General features: G+C 46.5%; 1 protein-coding gene across 1 annotated transcript; it reads left to right on the forward strand.

Moving 5' to 3' along the window:
• Positions 1–10,130: 10,130 nt before the first annotated feature.
• CCR75_003543 (uncharacterized protein) lies at positions 10,131–11,087 on the forward strand (the record flags this gene model as incomplete). The annotated part of the gene is made up of 1 exon (XM_067961637.1): positions 10,131–11,087. One exon carries the CDS (start codon positions 10,131–10,133, stop codon positions 11,085–11,087), a length of 957 nt encoding a protein of 318 aa, XP_067821121.1.
• Between the last annotated feature and the right edge of the window lie 8,384 nt (positions 11,088–19,471).

Consider the following 19,471-nt stretch of genomic DNA (forward strand, 5'->3'; position numbering starts at 1 on the left):
ACACGGCGACTAAGTCGCCCCATCTCTCACAGAGAATGGCCCGATGGCTATCCTTTTTCGCGGAATACAACTTCGAGGTGTAGTATAAGCCCGGCAAGCAAAATGATTTGGTCGTTGCGTTATCACGCAGGCCGGATTATGATCTTTCTCATTTAACGACTATCTCGTCGCCTATTCCTGGATCCCGTCCGGCTTACGCCAAGGATGAACAGTGTGTAGCTCTGCTACGAGCATTAAAGAACTCGGATTCAGGTATTAAATTGCCGGCGCGTTTGCATGCAAGGTTACATCGATTTTCTATCGATAACAACTTGTTGCTCTATCGCACAGACATCGCGGACCCTCCGCGTGTCGTTGTTCCTCATGATGAGGATTTGAAGTACCGAATCCTCTATGAGGCACACGATACTGTCCTTGGTGGTCATCTCGGTAGAGAAAAGACCTACGGTTCTATAAGCCAGAGTTATTGGTGGCTCAAACTATATAATTGGGTCAGCACATATGTTCGCACATGCAAAACTTGTCAACGGTTTAAGCCCTCGGCGCATGCTGCTGCGCACAGGCGAGTCTTCCCGTCCCCATAGGTTGCTGGGAGTCCATTAGTATGGATTTTGGTTTTGGGCTACCGAAAGATTCAGCCGGTAACTCCGGTATAGTGGTCTTTGTTGACCGTTGAGCAAAATGGCTCACTTAGCGGCCGTGCTGGGTTCCATTGATGGAGAGGGTACAGCTAATTGTTTATTGATCGCGTGTTTCAACAACATGGTTTGCCAGTGGCAATTGTCTCTGATCGGGATCCCCGTTTCACGGGTAAATTCTGGAAAGCAATTTTTTAGTGCTTGGCACCAGATTGGATATGTCCACTGCGGACCATGCGCAGACCGATGGTCAAACTGAACGTATCAATCGCGTCATTGAAGACGTTTTACGCAGTGTGTGTACTCAGACACCAAAGCGCTGGAGCTCAATGCTCCCAGTGGTAGAGATTGCGTTAAATAACGCTGTTCATGCCTCTACAGGCTATACTCCGTTCAATGTAAACGGTCTTACCCACCCACGCGTCCATTAATGATACCACTGCGTTATTCAGGGCTTGGTGGGGGAGAATTGGTCGATAGGCTTGCTGATATCAGCCCTGTTACCGTTCGGAAACAAGTAAGCGAGTTTCTTGCGACGCGATTTAGTGTCTAAAGACATGTAAGGAATACGATGGCTGATAGCCAAGACAAACAAAAAGAACAAGCAGATGCCAAAGGCAGAAGCTGTATTAATTCTTGTATGGTCGGAGACAGAGTTTACTAAACGCTAAAAATCTACCTACCAACTTGGTTTCCGCGGTCTTCAAGACCAAATTGTGCCCGCGCTTTATTGGACCATTTACGGTCGAGGCCATGAAGGGCCTAGCTAATACGCTAAACCTTCCTAGCAAGCTGCGTACACACCCACTGTTTTACGTTGGCTTGCTTAGCCATATCGAGACCCTTCTCACGTGGACTTGAAAGGCGCTTGCGCCGAGACAGGCGATTGTGCCGCAGAGTGCTGCATCCTCACCAGGATATCCAACTAGCCCTCTTAACGAGGCTGCTGACGCCACACTGAGGCTATAGATCCACCTAATCCCACTTTTAGTGGTGGGAAGTGTCGTTTGACGCGAGTTGACCCTGAGCTTAGCGCTCAAAAACGTCAACGGCGTACGGGCAATCTTGCCGAAGAGGTACCTCGAACTCCCAAAGGTTTTCAGAAGAGGGGTACCCTAGCCACTTCACCAGATACTGGTATTATCCCTTACGACGACGTCGCTTTAAAAGTTTTTCCACATGAAAATGAAGGTCCCCCCGCGCATCAAGCAGCGCGGGAGGGGGCCGAAATTTCGGCGGAAGCATTTGATGCTCTAGGCACGAAGTGTAACTCCTTCGTGAGGTCCTTGCTCGGGTTGAGAGCTCTTTTGAGGCGGTTCGGGACCGTCTTTCGACGCTGGAGCTTCGATCCATGGTTCTACGGTCAACCGAAGCACTGAAATATTGGCTAGGCCTTTCTTCGTTTTGTGGCATAAATGCCGAACGTAATAATTGGCCTTTGGCCTTAAGCTTAGCGAAATCGAAGCGAAGCTACCGTTCCAAACGAACATCACCTCTAACCGCAGACTCTCTGATATTCCAGATATTACGAAATCGGCGGGCCCGGTGGACCCAGTTCTCAAATGAGACTTCGTTTTCACTCCTTGTTTCGTTTGGAAACAAAACGATCAAAAATTCCCTCGTGAAGGTCACCGAAGCCCCACGGGCTTGATCACGTAAACGCGTCAGATACTGGCTTCGTGTCATACCTTTGGCATAAGGTATTGCTCATGGAGAGCATCGCGGGCAGCGATCTCCTCCGGCGTCGTCGTCGGGTCACCAAAGATCCAGATGGCCAAGCCATGACCCGCTATCTCTTTGAGATGCTCGTCCGCACTAAGCGGAGCGAATCTATATTCACTATGAGCTTTAGCTTTCGCTATCTCGGCAGCTCGACGACGAGCTCTTTCCTCTATGAGGATTATCTGCTCTTGCTCTTCATCGAGTGGATTCGTTATGATGTTGGACTCAGGGTCCCGTGTCCTGCTCAATGCAGCTAAGACATCAGCGGCACCACGTTCTGGGAACGGATTCGGGGCCCGCCGAAGTTTATCCGGGGGAGGAGGCGTGAAAGAACGACGCTCTTTCTCCTCCTCCTCTGATGGAGAGTGACTTTCAAAGACCACCATTCCCTCATCGTCGAGGAAGGTACTAAGAGTCTGTAACTCACGCTTGATTGTCATGAGACAAAGGAATGAAAAACACAACCGAGCGGTTAGCTGTTTAAGCTCGAACCCCAAATAGGAAATGAAGCGTGTCACTCGGTGTCAACAGTCTGATGAAGGAGGGTGTAATGAGGCACACATCGGTTGGAGAACCGTTGTTGCGGTACATTTACTTTATGGGTAAAATATCCATATATCTCATTTCAGAATTGTTAGTTACTTAAATCCCATTTATTATGAATAACAAATGTGGTCGCCGCCAGATATAAATCTGGCGGCCAAAATCTACTTTTAATTAGCTAGAGTAAGGTTTTTAGATTTAAATTATTAATTAAAGTGCAGTTCCCCTTTTGATCTTAAAGCATTAAGTGCCTTCCTAAGGCTTGCGCATTGATCTGTAAGAGATGGAATCCTTTCTAAGGTATATCCTCTTGAGCACTAGTTGCCCACTTGGTTCTACGAACCCCTGAATCCCTTGAACTAGGATACTTAAGCTTTAATAGCTTGTACGACTCCCTGAGTTGTTAAACCCATTAGTTCAGTAGAACTAAGTGACTCTCTGAGTCTGAAAGTCTTCCTCTGACTTTAGGAGCGAGGTAGCTCCGCTACAAGTGGTGTCACACGTCATTTCACGTACACCTGTACGTGCAAAGGAAGACTTTCTTTAAAGCAGTTGCTTTATAAGAGGTTCATTAGAAACTGTATTAATATAATTACGTTCTTCTTGTTTATCTACTTAATACTAACATAATTATAAACTAATACAAAATATGTAATATAGTCTTATCTGTCTTTCTCTTTGCGCGCTGAACGCGCTGACTGGACCGCGGGGAAAGTACATACAATGGTCTATACCTACCAACGGATAAACTTTTAAAATATTGCCATGTAAAGTATTATTCTTCAAATATTATCTACCTTTTCGATAATATATTAAGTTACAACCTTTAAGTGTTAATTTCATGTAACGATACACTCCGTTACACAGTAGATAGAAGATCGTACTGAAAGGAAACCTAAGATGTTCTACAATTTCACTTTTACCATATTCTAAAGCCTTAGAATTTCCATTTAGTAGCTACGACTTCTTGGCTCCTTAGAATCTTTCTCTGCATGTCGTGTACGTGAAGCAATCGAGACACCCTCCCTTCACTGTAATCAGTGTAGGTTGACTAAAGATGTCTTGTTGAACTCCATGGGAAAGTCAACTATCTTTTCCGCGTTGGAATTGAAGGATGGCTACTATCAGGTACTCATGAGAGAGTCCGATGCAGCCAAAACGGCAGTAAGCATACAAAGCGGTATGCTCTGGGAGTGGCTTGTGATAACCCAAGGGTTGAAAAACGCACCGGCGACATTCAACCGGGTGGTGGCTTACGTGATGCGTCAGCACCGTGCCTACGCGCCCCATTACTTTGACAATGTATTCGTGCATAGTACGACCGAGGACGGGCTGAGCGCAATGGAGTCGCACAAGCGTCATTTAGACGCTGTGTTGCAGACTCCGAAGGACGCCCAATTATACGTCAACTTGCAAAAGTGCGTCATAGGGGTCATTAAGATACCAGTGCTGGGCTGCATCGTAGGTACACATGGTGCACGAACAGACCCAGACAGGGTGAATCGGTAAAGGAATGGCCAATAGCACGACATGTTAAGGATTTGCGCCAATATCTACGGCTCGCTTATTACTTGCATAAATATAGCAAGAATTTTGCTGACAAACTAAACCATTATCTGACCTCCTTAATAAGGACGCAGAATGGGTTTGATTAATACAATGAGATGATGCGTTCACATCAGAGAAGCAATCTCTTGTAGAGGCACCGGTCTTGGCATTGCCAGACGCGGATAAACCCTTTAGCGTCGTCTGTGATGCAAGTAATTTTGCAATCGGCAGCGCGCTCATGCAGAAGGATGACGACGGCGTTGACCGCGTCATCTGTTATCAGTCCCGGCTTTTAAAAGCCGCTGAACTGAATTAGTCCGTGCATGACAAAGAGCTACTTTAAAAAAAGTTTGCTCTTGTCAAATTTCGTGTGCAACTATTGGGCACCGAAGCATTTGTGGTTTATACGGATCACGCATCACTGCGGACCGCAATAAACTCACCGCACCTCTCGCCTAGAATGGTAAGATGGCTTAGATTCTTTTCTGTTAATCTCAAAATTGAATACAAGCCGAATAAGTCGAATGACTTGGCTGACGCTTTATCGCGCAGACCAGACTTGGAGGTAAGACCTTAGAAAAGCGTCTGTTTAGTACTGAAGCACAATTTCAGCCGTCAATGTTGGCAGCAATAAAAGCATACCAAGTGACGAGCTCATTAGCCTCTGAAATAAAAGAGAGCTACAGTCAGGACGACCATTGTCGCATGCTGTTGGATCACTTTGGTGGACAAAAGGTAACCCTTCCGTCGCACCTGAAAGCTAAGCTAAATCGCTTAAGCTACAGCGATGGCCTGTTATGGCATCAGCTGTCACCTTGTGATCCCTTGAGAATCTATGTGCCTCATGACACAGATGTCAAGCTGATGATCCTTCACGAGCTCCATGATGCTTCATTCAATGAGCATCAAGGCCGTGAACAGACATTCTTACGAGTGTCACAGAATTTTGGTGGCCAACTATATTCCCAGTGTCAGCGCACCAAGCCTGCACCGTCCAGCAGTGCATCACTAAAGCCGCTACCAATTCCAACAAACTGTTGGAAGTCAGTAAGCCTGGACTTCATGTTTAGCATGCCGCCCAATCATAAGGGTCGGATGGGGCTCGTCGTCATTGTAGACAGACTGAGCAAAATAATGCATTTCGCACCATGTAAAACATCGATCACAGGCAAGGAGGCAGCTGCCCGAGTCCATAGTATTGGACCGGGATCCACGTTTTACGCCAGAATTTTGGCGACATGTGTTCGAGCTGCTAGGTAACAAGCTCCACATGTCGACCGCAGATTAACCCTAGACCGAGAGCCAAACAGAACGTGCCAATCGGGTCGTGGCGGATGTCTTACGCACTTTAGCAACCCCCAAAGAGTGAAGCAAGCAATTGCCCTTTGTGGAATTCGCTATAATAACAATATCCACGCCAGTACGGGTGAGACACCGTTTTATATTAACGGACTGCGCCATCCTCGGACGCCATCCTCGGACGCCAGTCTCGTTTGTACGCAGCCCGAGTCTTAGTGGGGGAGTGCCCCTCACTATGCTCGGTGCGAAAGAGGGATATAGTTTCGTCAATATGACGATGACCCGCGAGGGTATCATCTTCACGACAGAACTTGCCCTAGTAACCCTGTCAATTTTGCAGTGGTCATTAAAACTACGTCTTATGACCGACCTCTTGGCGGTATCATAGGCGAGTTTGATGCTAAAAGCGTGAACGAAGCTCAACGCTTTGTGGATGAGCGATTAGCCATCACACGAAAAGTCCGTGACACGATGGCAAGCGCACAGGACAAGCAAAAAGAATATGCGGACCGAAAGGGTCGCAAAAATAATGAACGCTTTAGAGTGGGTGAAAAAACGTACTATTAAGTACTGCTACCCTACCTTAAAATGCAATTACTGTACTACCTGGAGATACTACGAAGTTGCTGCCGCGTTTCATTGGGCCCTTTACGGTGGTAGAAGAGGTTGGAGACCTAAATTATAGGCTCACTCTTCCCCCGTACATGCAGACGCACCCCGTATCTTACGTGGGTCGTCTGAAACGGTGTGTACACCCAAATGAGGTCACATATTCCTGTCCGTCTAAGCAGACCGATGGTGACGCCGACTGTAATTCGATCGTCGTTCGGGTGAGGGCGGCAGAGAAGGCGAAAAACTGTCAGCCGACCGACTCCTCCCACCACGAACAGGACTCGGAGGGCGAGAAACATCACGCGAGTAACGCGGATCCCTCAGCATTATCCGCTCAAAAAGGTCCAAGCGAGTCTTCAGGCGTTCATAAACCTGACGAGCCTTCGCTCGGACATCACAAAGATCCGAGGTCAGACGCGAGACTTGACCCACGATATCGGCAATACGTCGTTCAGCAGCGCTAAACGCCTGTGATTGAACGGACAAAGGTAAGGCAGCCGCGAGTAGGTGGGCGAGATCGCCACTCCTATCGGGCGCCGCATGCACTAATGGATGCGGGTGGTTATCAACGCTTTCTTGTTGTAAGGTTGCTTGCCCACCGCTCCGTGAGACAAAGGTATCAGATCCTCGTCGATGGAAAGGTTACCCGAAGAGTTTTGACTCTTGGGAACCGATCGATATCCTACGTATTGATGTGCCCGGCATGGTGGCTGCCTATGAAAAGTAGCACCAGCTGAGGCCTCTTCGCTAGTCTCATAAAGACTAGCAGAAGCAGCATTGTAAGAAGAAACAGGGGGTACAGTACCGCCCATGATTTTTTTCACACGCAAGCGGGCGAAATTAATTCGCTGCGACCGCTGTTTCATCGCATCGGAATGCAGATGAATGCGGCGCAATAATTCTGCTTTGTACTGGTCGGGCGTTATATTTGATCGCAACACGACCGGGATCGGGAAAATACGCCCAAGCGATTTTCCTGAGCCGTCCGTGACTTAAAGACGTCATAATAATTATGTGCGTCTAGAAGAGCGCGCTCTAGGAGCGACGCTCTTGGCCTGTTTAAATGAGGTCGTTTAGATGGAGGGGGCATCAGTGATATACCACCCGTCTATTAGCCACGTTCTAAACGACGGGCTTGTGACACTGACTGAGCACGTTCACGTGCCGTTGGCGGAGCTTTAGGCTCGGAGTCCTCAAAGTCAGAACCATTATAGATTATGGTCTGAGCATAAGGCGTCGTGGTTTTTACCCAATGAAGAAGCGAATGCGCCTTTATGGGCAGCGCTCTCATTAGTGGTCGCTGCGCTATCCAGCGCAGACGACGAGACAGCATTCGAAAATGTTGCTGTCTCCATTTGTGAGCCATGAGAGAAGTTTGGATGGGCAATAATGCGCCATCATCCTTCCTAATAAGCTCGTTGTCCGCATCACTACTGTGAGGTGACGGCAACGGTGTCGATTCAATGTAGTCGACAATGAGCGATGGATTAACATCCTCACTATATAAGTGGGATAGATCCTTAAGCCCTGTTAACGCAACAGCAGCAGTAGCTGTTGGTGTTTAGACTTCGGCATTAGACGCTGCCGTGTTAATGCGGCGCGTGCGCTTAGTGCGAGGTTGAGTGGGCGTCTTCGCAGACGACCCACCAAGGTAGACCCATTCGATGGCATCTTTGCCGCTGGGCATGTGAATACAGGTCGCTAGAGCGATTGAGTGAACTAGCGGTGCGTAAAGCTGCTCGTAGTTCCTCGCTTCTCTTTGACGAATTTATAACGTAAACTCATTCTTTAAGGGGGATGGTGTAACGGGCTAAAGTTGCCCTAATGTACACAGTCCCCGTTAAGTGAACTTGGTGTACTTAAGGGGATGGTCAATTCCTTAAATAAAGTAATTAGACCAACCACTTGGGTGTGGTTTACATTCGTAAAACAATTCTTGTGTATGTGATGCACATAGGTGCATTCACATTAGGAGTGATGACGCCTAGCGTCGTCCGTTACGCAAGGTATCTAGAAAGATACGCTCGCAAAACATAGAAGTGTTATCTACGGAGATGACATTTTTGATTGGTAAAAATAGGTATTTATATTTTTAATGCGATTAAATACAAATCAGTCTGAAAACTACTTCTACTTAGTAAGGGCGCACAAGGAGCCGGATTACCGCTCCCGTGACGACACTTTACTAGAGTACATCGTGCATTGGATGAGGTTGCTAAGGCGCACACCTCAACTACCTCACTGCACGCAAGAGAATCCGTCTAACCGCTTCCTCGCCTTACTAGGGTGTGTGTCTAAGTTGAGCGTGGCAACATTACGACGTGCCCGCCTACAAGTGACGTGAGGCACCACTCGCACTGAAGCAGTGCGAAGTGGACTTGTACTGAAACAATACAAGTCGGCAGTGCCCCGTTATATAGGAACTTAATGTATTAAAACCGTTCTACTTTTTCTCTATTTTAAAGCCTTAGAACTGACTTTTGGTAGCTAAGGCACTTAGCTACTTGTAATCTTTCTCTGCACGTCGTTTACGTGATGTAACGAGCCACATTGCCTTTACGGTAATCAGTGTAGGTTGTCTAGCACTGTTAGCAGTACTAGCAAAGGGTGTTTTGAGCTGTAATTCGCCTGCCGGTGATATTATTTGCTTTTGACCATTTGATCGGAATTTATTTTTAATAAGATACGTTTTTGTATGTATTTTACATTGGATTATTTAAAAAAAAGTGCGACTAGTGCCACAGACGTTTTGACTATTGCCATAGACAAAACACCTCTGATTGGCTATTTTTTCTTCTTATCCCGGAATTTTGAAACAATAATACCTCACTGAATTTCCTTGCTAGTCCTCCCTGCAACTTCAACGCAATAAAAACAGCTTCGAAGCACATAAATGACTCAAATTTACTGAAGAATCTGCTGTCAATGCTCAAAACAAACCAGACCCTGCCACCAAGATCTCTAACTGGTGATTAACATGATTTAACCTAAATCATTCCATAATATCCCTAACGTGAACCACACCACATTAACGGTTAGCAAAACCGCCGTGATGGCCTTCACAATCTGACACGATTAGCTCATGCGTGATTTGATCAAAATGTGCTCGGGGCACTCACGGAAAGGAGCAACTGGTCTTATGGTTTCACGTAAAGTTTAAGATTTTGTTTTCATTTGACTTTCAACTACGCTCATTCGCACTGCATGTCTATGAGATGGTTAAGAAAGGTACGGTGTACCTATAGCCGTTGAGAAGTCCAGGTTTTGGTTTTTCAATGTCGCTGTGCAACTGACGGCACGCACCTATGCTAAGGCAAGATTCTGAGGTGACATAATAAACATTTAAGTTACAGATTTAAAAATCACATTAAGCCACAACCTGACACTTAATTTTATGTGAGAAATGATTTGTAAGTTCCGCATACTTTTTGAACTTGCAGTTGAAGGAAAGGTACAGTAGAATAGCAAACGCATTGCAGAGTGCAAATTTCGAACTGTATCAGGAACCTGGATCAAGAAAGGTAGACACCCTATTGACGGCAAAGATATCACACACATTTTTCCGGCTCTATTTTGTACGGACGTTTGCGCCAGCAGTTGTAACGAGGACGACACGTAGGTTTCAGAGCGTGAGAAGTTGAAACGGCACCTCATGCTTTAGTCAGTCGTGCCTCCGCCTCACATTACAACATTCAGCGGCGTACAACATCCCTGTTCTATTCGGCAAAGGAGTTTCCATCTGCTTTAATTGCAACAGACATCACAATTATGCCAATCGTCGTTAATTCCACACCGCCTCTAAGTTCTGCTGATACAATTGTGCATAGCTCTTCCCTTAGTACCTGGGAGCCGGACTCGAAGATGAGGACTCATCAGACAAGCGCGCTTGGTGTCCGAGCCCACGACGCAAGTACCGCGATCAATGTATCAAATAAAGAAAATCATTTTCGAAACGACCAAGACAACATGGTTCAATTCTCGGGACTTTACGTCGTTCGCGGCCCCACGGAATCGAAGCATGTGCGTTATACCATGGACGTTACCGTCGATGACGTGCAGCTACACACTCGCTGCATCCAGCGCTTTCAAAGCTTTTATTTGCTACGCAAGCGTCTGCTTGCGATCTTGAAGACCTGTCATGATCAATGGCCATCTCAGAAAAGCGCCGGTGTGGGCCTTCACGACGAGCCGCCACTATCAGCCGGAGCAGAGCTAGTCTCCCTGCTGACACGCACTCGTGGCACCCAGTGTACCGTATGCAAGTCTACTTACCACCAGCTTGCTGCGGTCAAGTTCCCACACCGAACCTTGTTTCCTCCGAGGCTCCAGGACATTCAAGATCGATCGCAAATGCTTGAAACGTTTCTGGACTACTGTGTGCGATTTGCCACGACGTGGTCGGCATGCCAACGCAGCAAACGGATGTTTGTCGCTACACTAGGTACGTTCCTCGGCGTCGATCTACGAACTCATCTTGCCAACCAAAAGGAAGTCGGCGTCATATCTGAAGCTCGCACCGTCGTTTGTGTTAACAAATTGCAAGACAATTTAAGCGATGCGTTTGAGCCTCAGTCTCCGAGTGAGGTCGCGTGTCCCCCATTTTCACACGAAATGAGTAACGCTAATGATAGTGAAGACGATCGACACACAGAACCAAACTATTCGTTTATCTCGAATCTTGGGAACGATACCAGCATGAAAAAGCGCTCACAATCGCATCGGTAAAGCGACTTGGACACGTCGTGTGATAAGCTGCGTCATAAGACACTTTTTCTCTTTATGTCTTTATTGAAGTTACTGAGCGTTTTTATACGCTTACTGCAAAAGTAAAACTTTAATACTAGACCCTCGACGGAAAGGTATGGCAATGCTGGCGATAGCTAGCTTTGGCCTCTAAAATTCTTCTGGTGAAGCAATTTTGAGCCAATTTTATGATACAGGACATGACACATAAATATCTTACCTTCAAAGATAGTGATTCTGATACTTTTCCAAGAATTACATTAAGACTGATAGCCTACTCTACCAGATCTTCACAAATATTGATACTGGCAATTTTAGATGCAGTGAAAATTCATTGAACGCGCAAAGAAACGGCAACGAAAATAACGCGTTGTCCCTTCCACATGTGCATCATGCAGACCATGCTTGGCAATTGCGCTACTTGCTTTGCACTCCTAAGTTGGGCCCTTTCGAAATCTGGGCGGGTCAATTAAAACATATACTTATTTGTTTGGTCTCTTTCAGAATCCACGTTAAAAAAAGCAATCCGTTCATTCGACAAATGGCTAGCGGGCAACATTATAAGCTTCTTGTTTGTTACCTTGTCCTCAAAGAAATCGCTTTAAACTATGCAGTAAAGTAAACTAGTCGGTTTGACTTTTGTGATGTTTTGGAAATGACTATATCGTAAGTTTTATGACGTTAGTTTATAAGAAACTGCTTGCGTCATTCCAAACTTGTCATTTAAATAGCGTGGGGACAAGATGTAACGGGGCATGTAACGGGGCACTGCCGACTTGTACTGCTTCAGTACAAGTGCTTCAGCGCGAGTGGTGCCTCACGTCATTTGTAATGGGGCACACATCGGTTGGAGAACCGTTGTTGTGGTACATTTGCTTTATGGGAAATACACTTTTATCCTATTCTAAAACAGTTAATTACTTTAATCCCATTTATTATGGGTAACAAATATGGTCGCCGCCAGATTTATATCTGGCGGCCGAAATCTATTTAAAATTAGCCAGGGTAAGATTTTTAGATTAAATTATTAAATAAAGTGCAGTTCCCCTTTTGATCTTAAAGCGTTAAGTGCCTTCCTAAGGCTTGCGCATTGATCTGTAAGAGATAGAAGCCTTTCTAAGGTATATCCTCTTGGGCATAGTTGTCACTTGGTTCTACGAACCCCTAATACCTTGAACTAGGATTCCTTAAGCATTAATAGCTTGTACGACTCCCTGAGTTGTTAAACCCATTAGTTCAATAGAGCTAAGTGACTCTCTGAGTCTGAAAGAGCTCCGCTACACCTGGTAGCACTTGTAGTCAATCTACGCCTGAGTCTTTACAAGACTTATTTCTCACTAAAATGAAGAGGTTCCAAAATTGTCAGAAGCGCAACGCGCCGCTTATGACAAGCTCTAAACCTTATTCGGGCTTGAGCACGTGAAATTTATTATCTCCCGGGGACCAGAGGTCCTGCATGCAAGGCTTGAAGCCTTCATGCGGTACGAAGCCTCCCTGATCGGTCAGGTACAGGACCATTAGCGGCATCTATGCCAACCCGGTACATCTCTGTACCTGATTCAGAGCCGAGGGCTCGCCATCTAGCTGTAAATGTTATAACATTTGAGGGGAAAGAGGGAGAAAATCTTCTTTTTGGATTAAGCAGATAAAAATGTCAATTGATTCCGCCTTGTTCTTAACAGAACGGCAAAAGGTGGCTATGACCATTTCTAAGATTGGAGGTAGAGCCATGGAGTGGGCAGTATTGTGTAGCACGTCCATAAACGACGCTTTCCCTCATAGGATTCGCTGAAGTAGCAAACGATCAGCATGTTTGCACCGCCTGATCAGGCTTTTCGCATGCGAGCACGGCTCCTACGACTCGACAGGGTAAACGAACCCTAGGGGACTTTGTCCAGGAGTTGAGAACTCTCATTGCATCTATGCATCAAGACCCGGAGCAATATGGAATTGTCGTAACAATCTTTATGGGGCGTCTTAATGAGGGCGTTGCCCGGACGGAATTATTCCGATCTCATCCTGCTACTTTCGAAGAGGCAGTTGTCATAGCGCTACGCGCTATGTTCGACTTTAAGTCTGCTCGCGTTAGCACGCCTGTTTACCGAACAAGCTCTTCGAGCACATGGATTCCGTCTAATAGACCGGAATCAATGGATCTAAGCCTCGTTAAGGAAGGAGAAGAGACCTTTCAATCTGCGGAACAACATAGTGAACATCCGTATATGTTATATGTGCGGAAGCACGAAACATTTACGTCCGACCTGCCCCCTACGCAATTCGCGTAAAGCCCGAAAGAGCTCCAATTCCGACTTATACCAGGGATCTGGTACGATGCGGGAAAACGTCGATACCCAGTAGGTGCGGGGCGCCCTACTGGGGAAGAGCTAGGCTCTGTTGACCTTTAGGAGGTTAGAGTAAACAGGACCTAGCCTCAATTAACTCAGTGCGTAATGGCACGGGGCGTGAGTACAAGCCTGGCTTGTTATTCGCTCAAGCGACCGTGAAGGGCTTTGGTAAGCCATGGTCAAATTTAATTGACTCAGCGGCGTCTTACAATGATGCTCGACGTCTTTCCTGTGAAGGAAGTCAACAATACGTTGAGGCGGTTAAGCGCATAAAAGCGATACAATCACTGTTTACTTAGCGACTGGGACTCGCGTTTCTGTTTCTAAGGTTCCATTGAATTTAGGCATAAAGTTTCTGGACTTTGATAGTATGGAACGCTGTCTCGTCCTTGATTTGGATTCGAGATATGATCTCATCCTTGGTATTGCTTGGCTGAAACCCCATATGTTATGGATCGATTGGAGGTCTAAGACCTTAGGCGCCACGCGCAATGTTCCTAGCAAAGTTTTGAAGAGTCATGAACCCACCTTTGCTAGGCAACAAAAGCGCTATTGGCGCGGATCATTAAATGAGCCTGTCAGTGTTTAGGACTTTAAAATGTTTGTATTAATATACTCCAATGCTAAAAACATCAATTCTGAGTCCGCCTCGGCAGAAAGAAGTGGAACGGCACATACTCCGTCGAGTGACACTCGTTATAATAACGACTAACTGAATGCTGGAAGCATTGTTGGCCTAACGCCGACTCATCAAGGGTGCAATATCCCTTAGATACGTGGAGTGGCACGTCTAAGTCCACCGAGTGTGGTCGGCCGAGGTGGCACCATACTGAGTGTCAATAGTGACACTATTGGCAGTTCGCCAGGACGTTTTGGGTCAAACCATCCTAATGCACGTGAAGCGACACGTAAACGTTCGCTGGATAAGGAAGTTGAGTTATCTAACTCCTTGTCGGATGTCAAATTAGACACCAAGTCTTGTATAGAACCAATACAGGCTGAAAAACCCGGGGATGTGAATGTCCCGGCCTCTAAGAGAAGTATTGTCTCCATTCCAAGACAGGAGAGACACGAAGCGTGTATTCCCTCCCGAAGTGATACGAGTGAGCAATTACACATGCTTGTTAATGGTATTACCGGTAACATTGAGGGAAAAGTCAGCCTTGCGGCAATCCCTTCGTTACATGGTCTTTTAGAGCTAGACGAAGTGTCTATTGATGAGTGCGGCCGAGCCTTAAAGGCTGGCGACTTATCTGAGATGGTGGTCATTCAACCAACAATCGAGTTAAACTCATTGTCACTTCTAGACGAAGCTGTCCTGGATGACACAAAAGCTGCACTTAGTGCGCGAAATGGGTCGTCGATCCTTAAAGATCCTACGGATCCTTTTTATTCCTTAATTAAGGAATTCTAAGATGTGGTATGTAATTATCCACGATCTGTTTTACCTCCAGATAGAGGTGTTTGTCATGAAATTGACATGGTTCAGGGGACCAAATACTGTGTCACACGACTGTGGCCTTTACCAAAGGGACAGTGTAACGTCATTAACGATTTCTTCCGTGCTAAACACGAGGTTGGAATGGTACGAGAGAGCAAATCTCCTCATTCGACACCGACATTTTGTGTCAAAAAGCCAAATGGCAAATGGCGCATTGTACACGCTCATAATAAGCTTAATGCTGTCACTATACCAGCACAAACCCCCATTCCTAGAAAGGATGTTCTTCAGAATAATATGGTGGGATGTACAATGTACAGTACATCGCCAAGGCGATGCGTAGAATTCGTACGCATCCTACGTTTTATGTTAGGCGTCTCCGCCCGTACTATCAGTACGAGGCTTCTTCCGATTCCGGATTACCGGAATGGTCATTGGACTTAGTCGATGGTTACTACCAATTGCTCATGCGAGCTAGCGATATCCCGCTTACAGCGGTTAGCACCCCAAGCGGCATGTCATGGGAGTGACTGGTTATGCCACAAGGGCTTTCCAACGCCCCGGCAACATTTAATCGTCTAGTGACGCAACTGTTTCGCCCTCATCAAAGTTATGCACAGACTTATTTCGATGACAGTTTTGTCCATAGTCGTGCGAAGCAGGGTCGGTCGGATATAAAAAACTATTTAGACTATTTGCGAGCAGTGATCGAGTGCATGCGCACAAAAAAATTGTATGCCAATGCATTTTAATGCATTTTTGGCGCAGACGAAATTCCTTTTTTAGGATGCTTTATTGGAAAGCGAGGCCTTAGAGCGGACCCCGCTAAGGTAAAAGGCACAGTAGATTGGCCGGTTCCTAAAAACCAAAAGTATTGCGTAAGTGGTTGTGTCTCGCCAATTATTTTCACAAATATAGCGAAAATCACGCTGATATGGCTAGGCCAATATCTAATCGCCTAAACAAGAAAAAGATTGGTGCTGGACTAGCACAGAGCATAAAGCTTTTCAAGCAATTAAGGATAGTCGTATCCATGACCCGATTCTGGCACTGCTAAATCCAAATTCGCCTTTCAGTGTCGTCTGTGAGGCATCGGATTTTGCCATTGGCAGTGCTCTGTTACAAGCAGATGCTGATGGGCGTTATTGCGTTCGAGTCGAGACAGCTTGAAGCTGCGGAAAAGAATACCCAGTTCATGACAAAAGGTTACTTGCTATGAAGTATGCTCTCGTCAAATTCAGAGTTCATCTGCTCGGCTAAGCCGTTTGTGATATATACAGATCACGCTTCATTACGCACGGCGACTAAGTCACCCCATCTCTCACAGAAAATGGCCCGATGGCTATTCTTTTTCGCGGAATACAACTTCGAGGTGAAGTGTAAACCCGGCAAGCAGAATGCTTTGGCCGATGCGTTATCACGCTGATCGGATAATGAGCTCTCTCATTTAATGACTATATTGTCGCCTATTTCTGAATTAATCCGTTCGGCTTACGCCAAGGATGAACGGTGTGTAGCTCTGCTACGAGCTTTAAAGAGCACTGAATCGTGTTTTAAAGTGTCGGCACGGTTCTGTGCAAGGTTACTTCGATTTTCTATCGATAAAGAATGTTGCTTTATTGCACGGACGCTGCGGATCCGCCACGCGTCGTTGTACCTCATGATGAGGATTTGAAGTACCGAATCCTCTATGAGGCCCACGATACTGTCCTTGGTGCTCATCGCCGTAGAGAAAAGACCCACGGCTCTGTAAGCCAGAGTTATTGGTGGCCCAAACTTTATAAATGGGTCAGCACATATGTTCGCACATGCGAAACGTGCCAACGGGTTAAACCCTCGGCACATGCTGCTGCGCCACTGGCGAGTCTTCCCGTCCCCATAGGTTGCTGGGAGTCCATTAGTATGGATTTTGGTTTTGGGCTACCGAAAGATTCAGCCGGTAACTCCGGTATAGTGGTCTTTGTTGACCGTTGAGCAAAATGGCTCACTTAGCGGCCGTGCTGGGTTCCATTGATGGAGAGGGTACAGCTAATTGTTTATTGATCGCGTGTTTCAACAACATGGTTTGCCAGTGGCAATTGTCTCTGATCGGGATCCCCGTTTCACGGGTAAATTCTGGAAAGCAATTTTTTAGTGCTTGGCACCAGATTGGATATGTCCACTGCGGACCATGCGCAGACCGATGGTCAAACTGAACGTGTCAATCGCGTCATTGAAGACGTTTTACGCAGTGTGTGTACTCGGACACCAAAGCGCTGGAGCTCAATGCTCCCAGTGGTAGAAATTGCGTTAAATAACGCTGTTCATGCCTCTACAGGCTATACTCCGTTCAATGTAAACGGTCTTACCCACCCACGCGTCCATTAATGATACCACTGCGTTATTCAGGGCTTGGTGGGGGAGAATTGGTCGATAGGCTTGCTGATATCAGCCCTGTTACCGTTCGGAAACAAGTAAGCGAGTTTCTTGCGACGCGATTTAGTGTCTAAAGACATGTAAGGAATACGATGGCTGATAGCCAAGACAAACAAAAAGAACAAGCAGATGCCAAAGGCAGAAGCTGTATTAATTCTTGTATGGTCGGAGACAGAGTTTACTAAACGCTAAAAATCTACCTACCAACTTGGTTTCCGCGGTCTTCAAGACCAAATTGTGCCCGCGCTTTATTGGACCATTTACGGTCGAGGCCATGAAGGGCCTAGCTAATACGCTAAACCTTCCTAGCAAGCTGCGTACACACCCACTGTTTTACGTTGGCTTGCTTAGCCATATCGAGACCCTTCTCACGTGGACTTGAAAGGCGCTTGCGCCGAGACAGGCGATTGTGCCGCAGATTGCTGCATCCTCACCAGGATATCCAACTAGCCCTCTTAACGAGGCTGCTGACGCCACACTGAGGCTATAGATCCACCTAATCCCACTTTTAGTGGTGGGAAGTGTCGTTTGACGCGAGTTGACCCTGAGCTTAGCGCTCAAAAACGTCAACGGCGCACGGGCAATCTTGCCGAAGAGGTACCTCGAACTCCCAAAGGTTTTCAGAAGAGGGGTACCCTAGCCACTTCACCAGATACTGGTATTATCCCTTACGACGACGTCGCTTTAAAAGTTTTTCCACATGAAAATGAAGGTCCCCCCGCGCATCAAGCAGCGCGGGAGGGGGCCGAAATTTCGGCGGAAGCATTTGATGCTCTAGGCACGAAGTGTAACTCCTTCGTGAGGTCCTTGCTCGGGTTGAGAGCTCTTTTGAGGCGGTTCGGGACCGTCTTTCGACGCTGGAGCTTCGATCCATGGTTCTACGGTCACCGAAGCACTGAAATATTGGCTAGGCCTTTCTTCGTTTTGTGGCATAAATGCCGAACGTAATAATTGGCCTTTGGCCTTAAGCTTAGCGAAATCGAAGCGAAGCTACCGTTCCAAACGAACATCACCTCTATCCGCAGACTCTCTGATATTCCAGATATTACGAAATCGGCGGGCCCGGTGGACCCAGTTCTCAAATGAGACTTCGTTTTCACTCCTTGTTTCGTTTGGAAACAAAACGATCAAAATTTCCCTCGTGAAGGTCACCGAAGCCCCACGGGCTTGATCACGTAAACGCGTCAGATACTGGCTTCGTGTCATACCTTTGGCATAAGGTATTGCTCATGGAGAGCATCGCGGGCAGCGATCTCCTCCGGCGTCGTCGTCGGGTCACCAAAGATCCAGATGGCCAAGCCATGACCCGCTATCTCTTTGAGATGCTCGTCCGCACTAAGCGGAGCGAATCTATATTCACTATGAGCTTTAGCTTTCGCTATCTCGGCAGCTCGACGACGAGCTCTTTCCTCTATGAGGATTATCTGCTCTTGCTCTTCATCGAGTGGATTCGTTATGATGTTGGACTCAGGGTCCCGTGTCCTGCTCAATGCAGCTAAGACATCAGCGGCACCACGTTCTGGGAACGGATTCGGGGCCCGCCGAAGTTTATCCGGGGGAGGAGGCGTGAAAGAACGACGCTCTTTCTCCTCCTCCTCTGATGGAGAGTGACTTTCAAAGACCACCATTCCCTCATCGTCGAGGAAGGTACTAAGAGTCTGTAACTCACGCTTGATTGTCATGAGACAAAGGAATGAAAAACACAACCGAGCGGTTAGCTGTTTAAGCTCGAACCCCAAATAGGAAATGAAGCGTGTCACTCGGTGTCAACAGTCTGATGAAGGAGGGTGTAATGAGGCACACATCGGTTGGAGAACCGTTGTTGCGGTACATTTACTTTATGGGTAAAATATCCATATATCTCATTTCAGAATTGTTAGTTACTTAAATCCCATTTATTATGAATAACAAATGTGGTCGCCGCCAGATATAAATCTGGCGGCCAAAATCTACTTTTAATTAGCTAGAGTAAGGTTTTTAGATTTAAATAATTAATTAAAGTGCAGTTCCCCTTTTGATCTTAAAGCATTAAGTGCCTTCCTAAGGCTTGCGCATTGATCTGTAAGAGATAGAATCCTTTCTAAGGTATATCCTCTTGAGCACTAGTTGCCCACTTGGTTCTACGAACCCCTGAATCCCTTGAACTAGGATACTTAAGCTTTAAT

Source organism: Bremia lactucae, linkage group LG5 (genome assembly GCF_004359215.1).
Source record: "Bremia lactucae strain SF5 linkage group LG5, whole genome shotgun sequence".
Lineage (NCBI taxonomy): Eukaryota > Oomycota > Peronosporomycetes > Peronosporales > Peronosporaceae > Bremia > Bremia lactucae.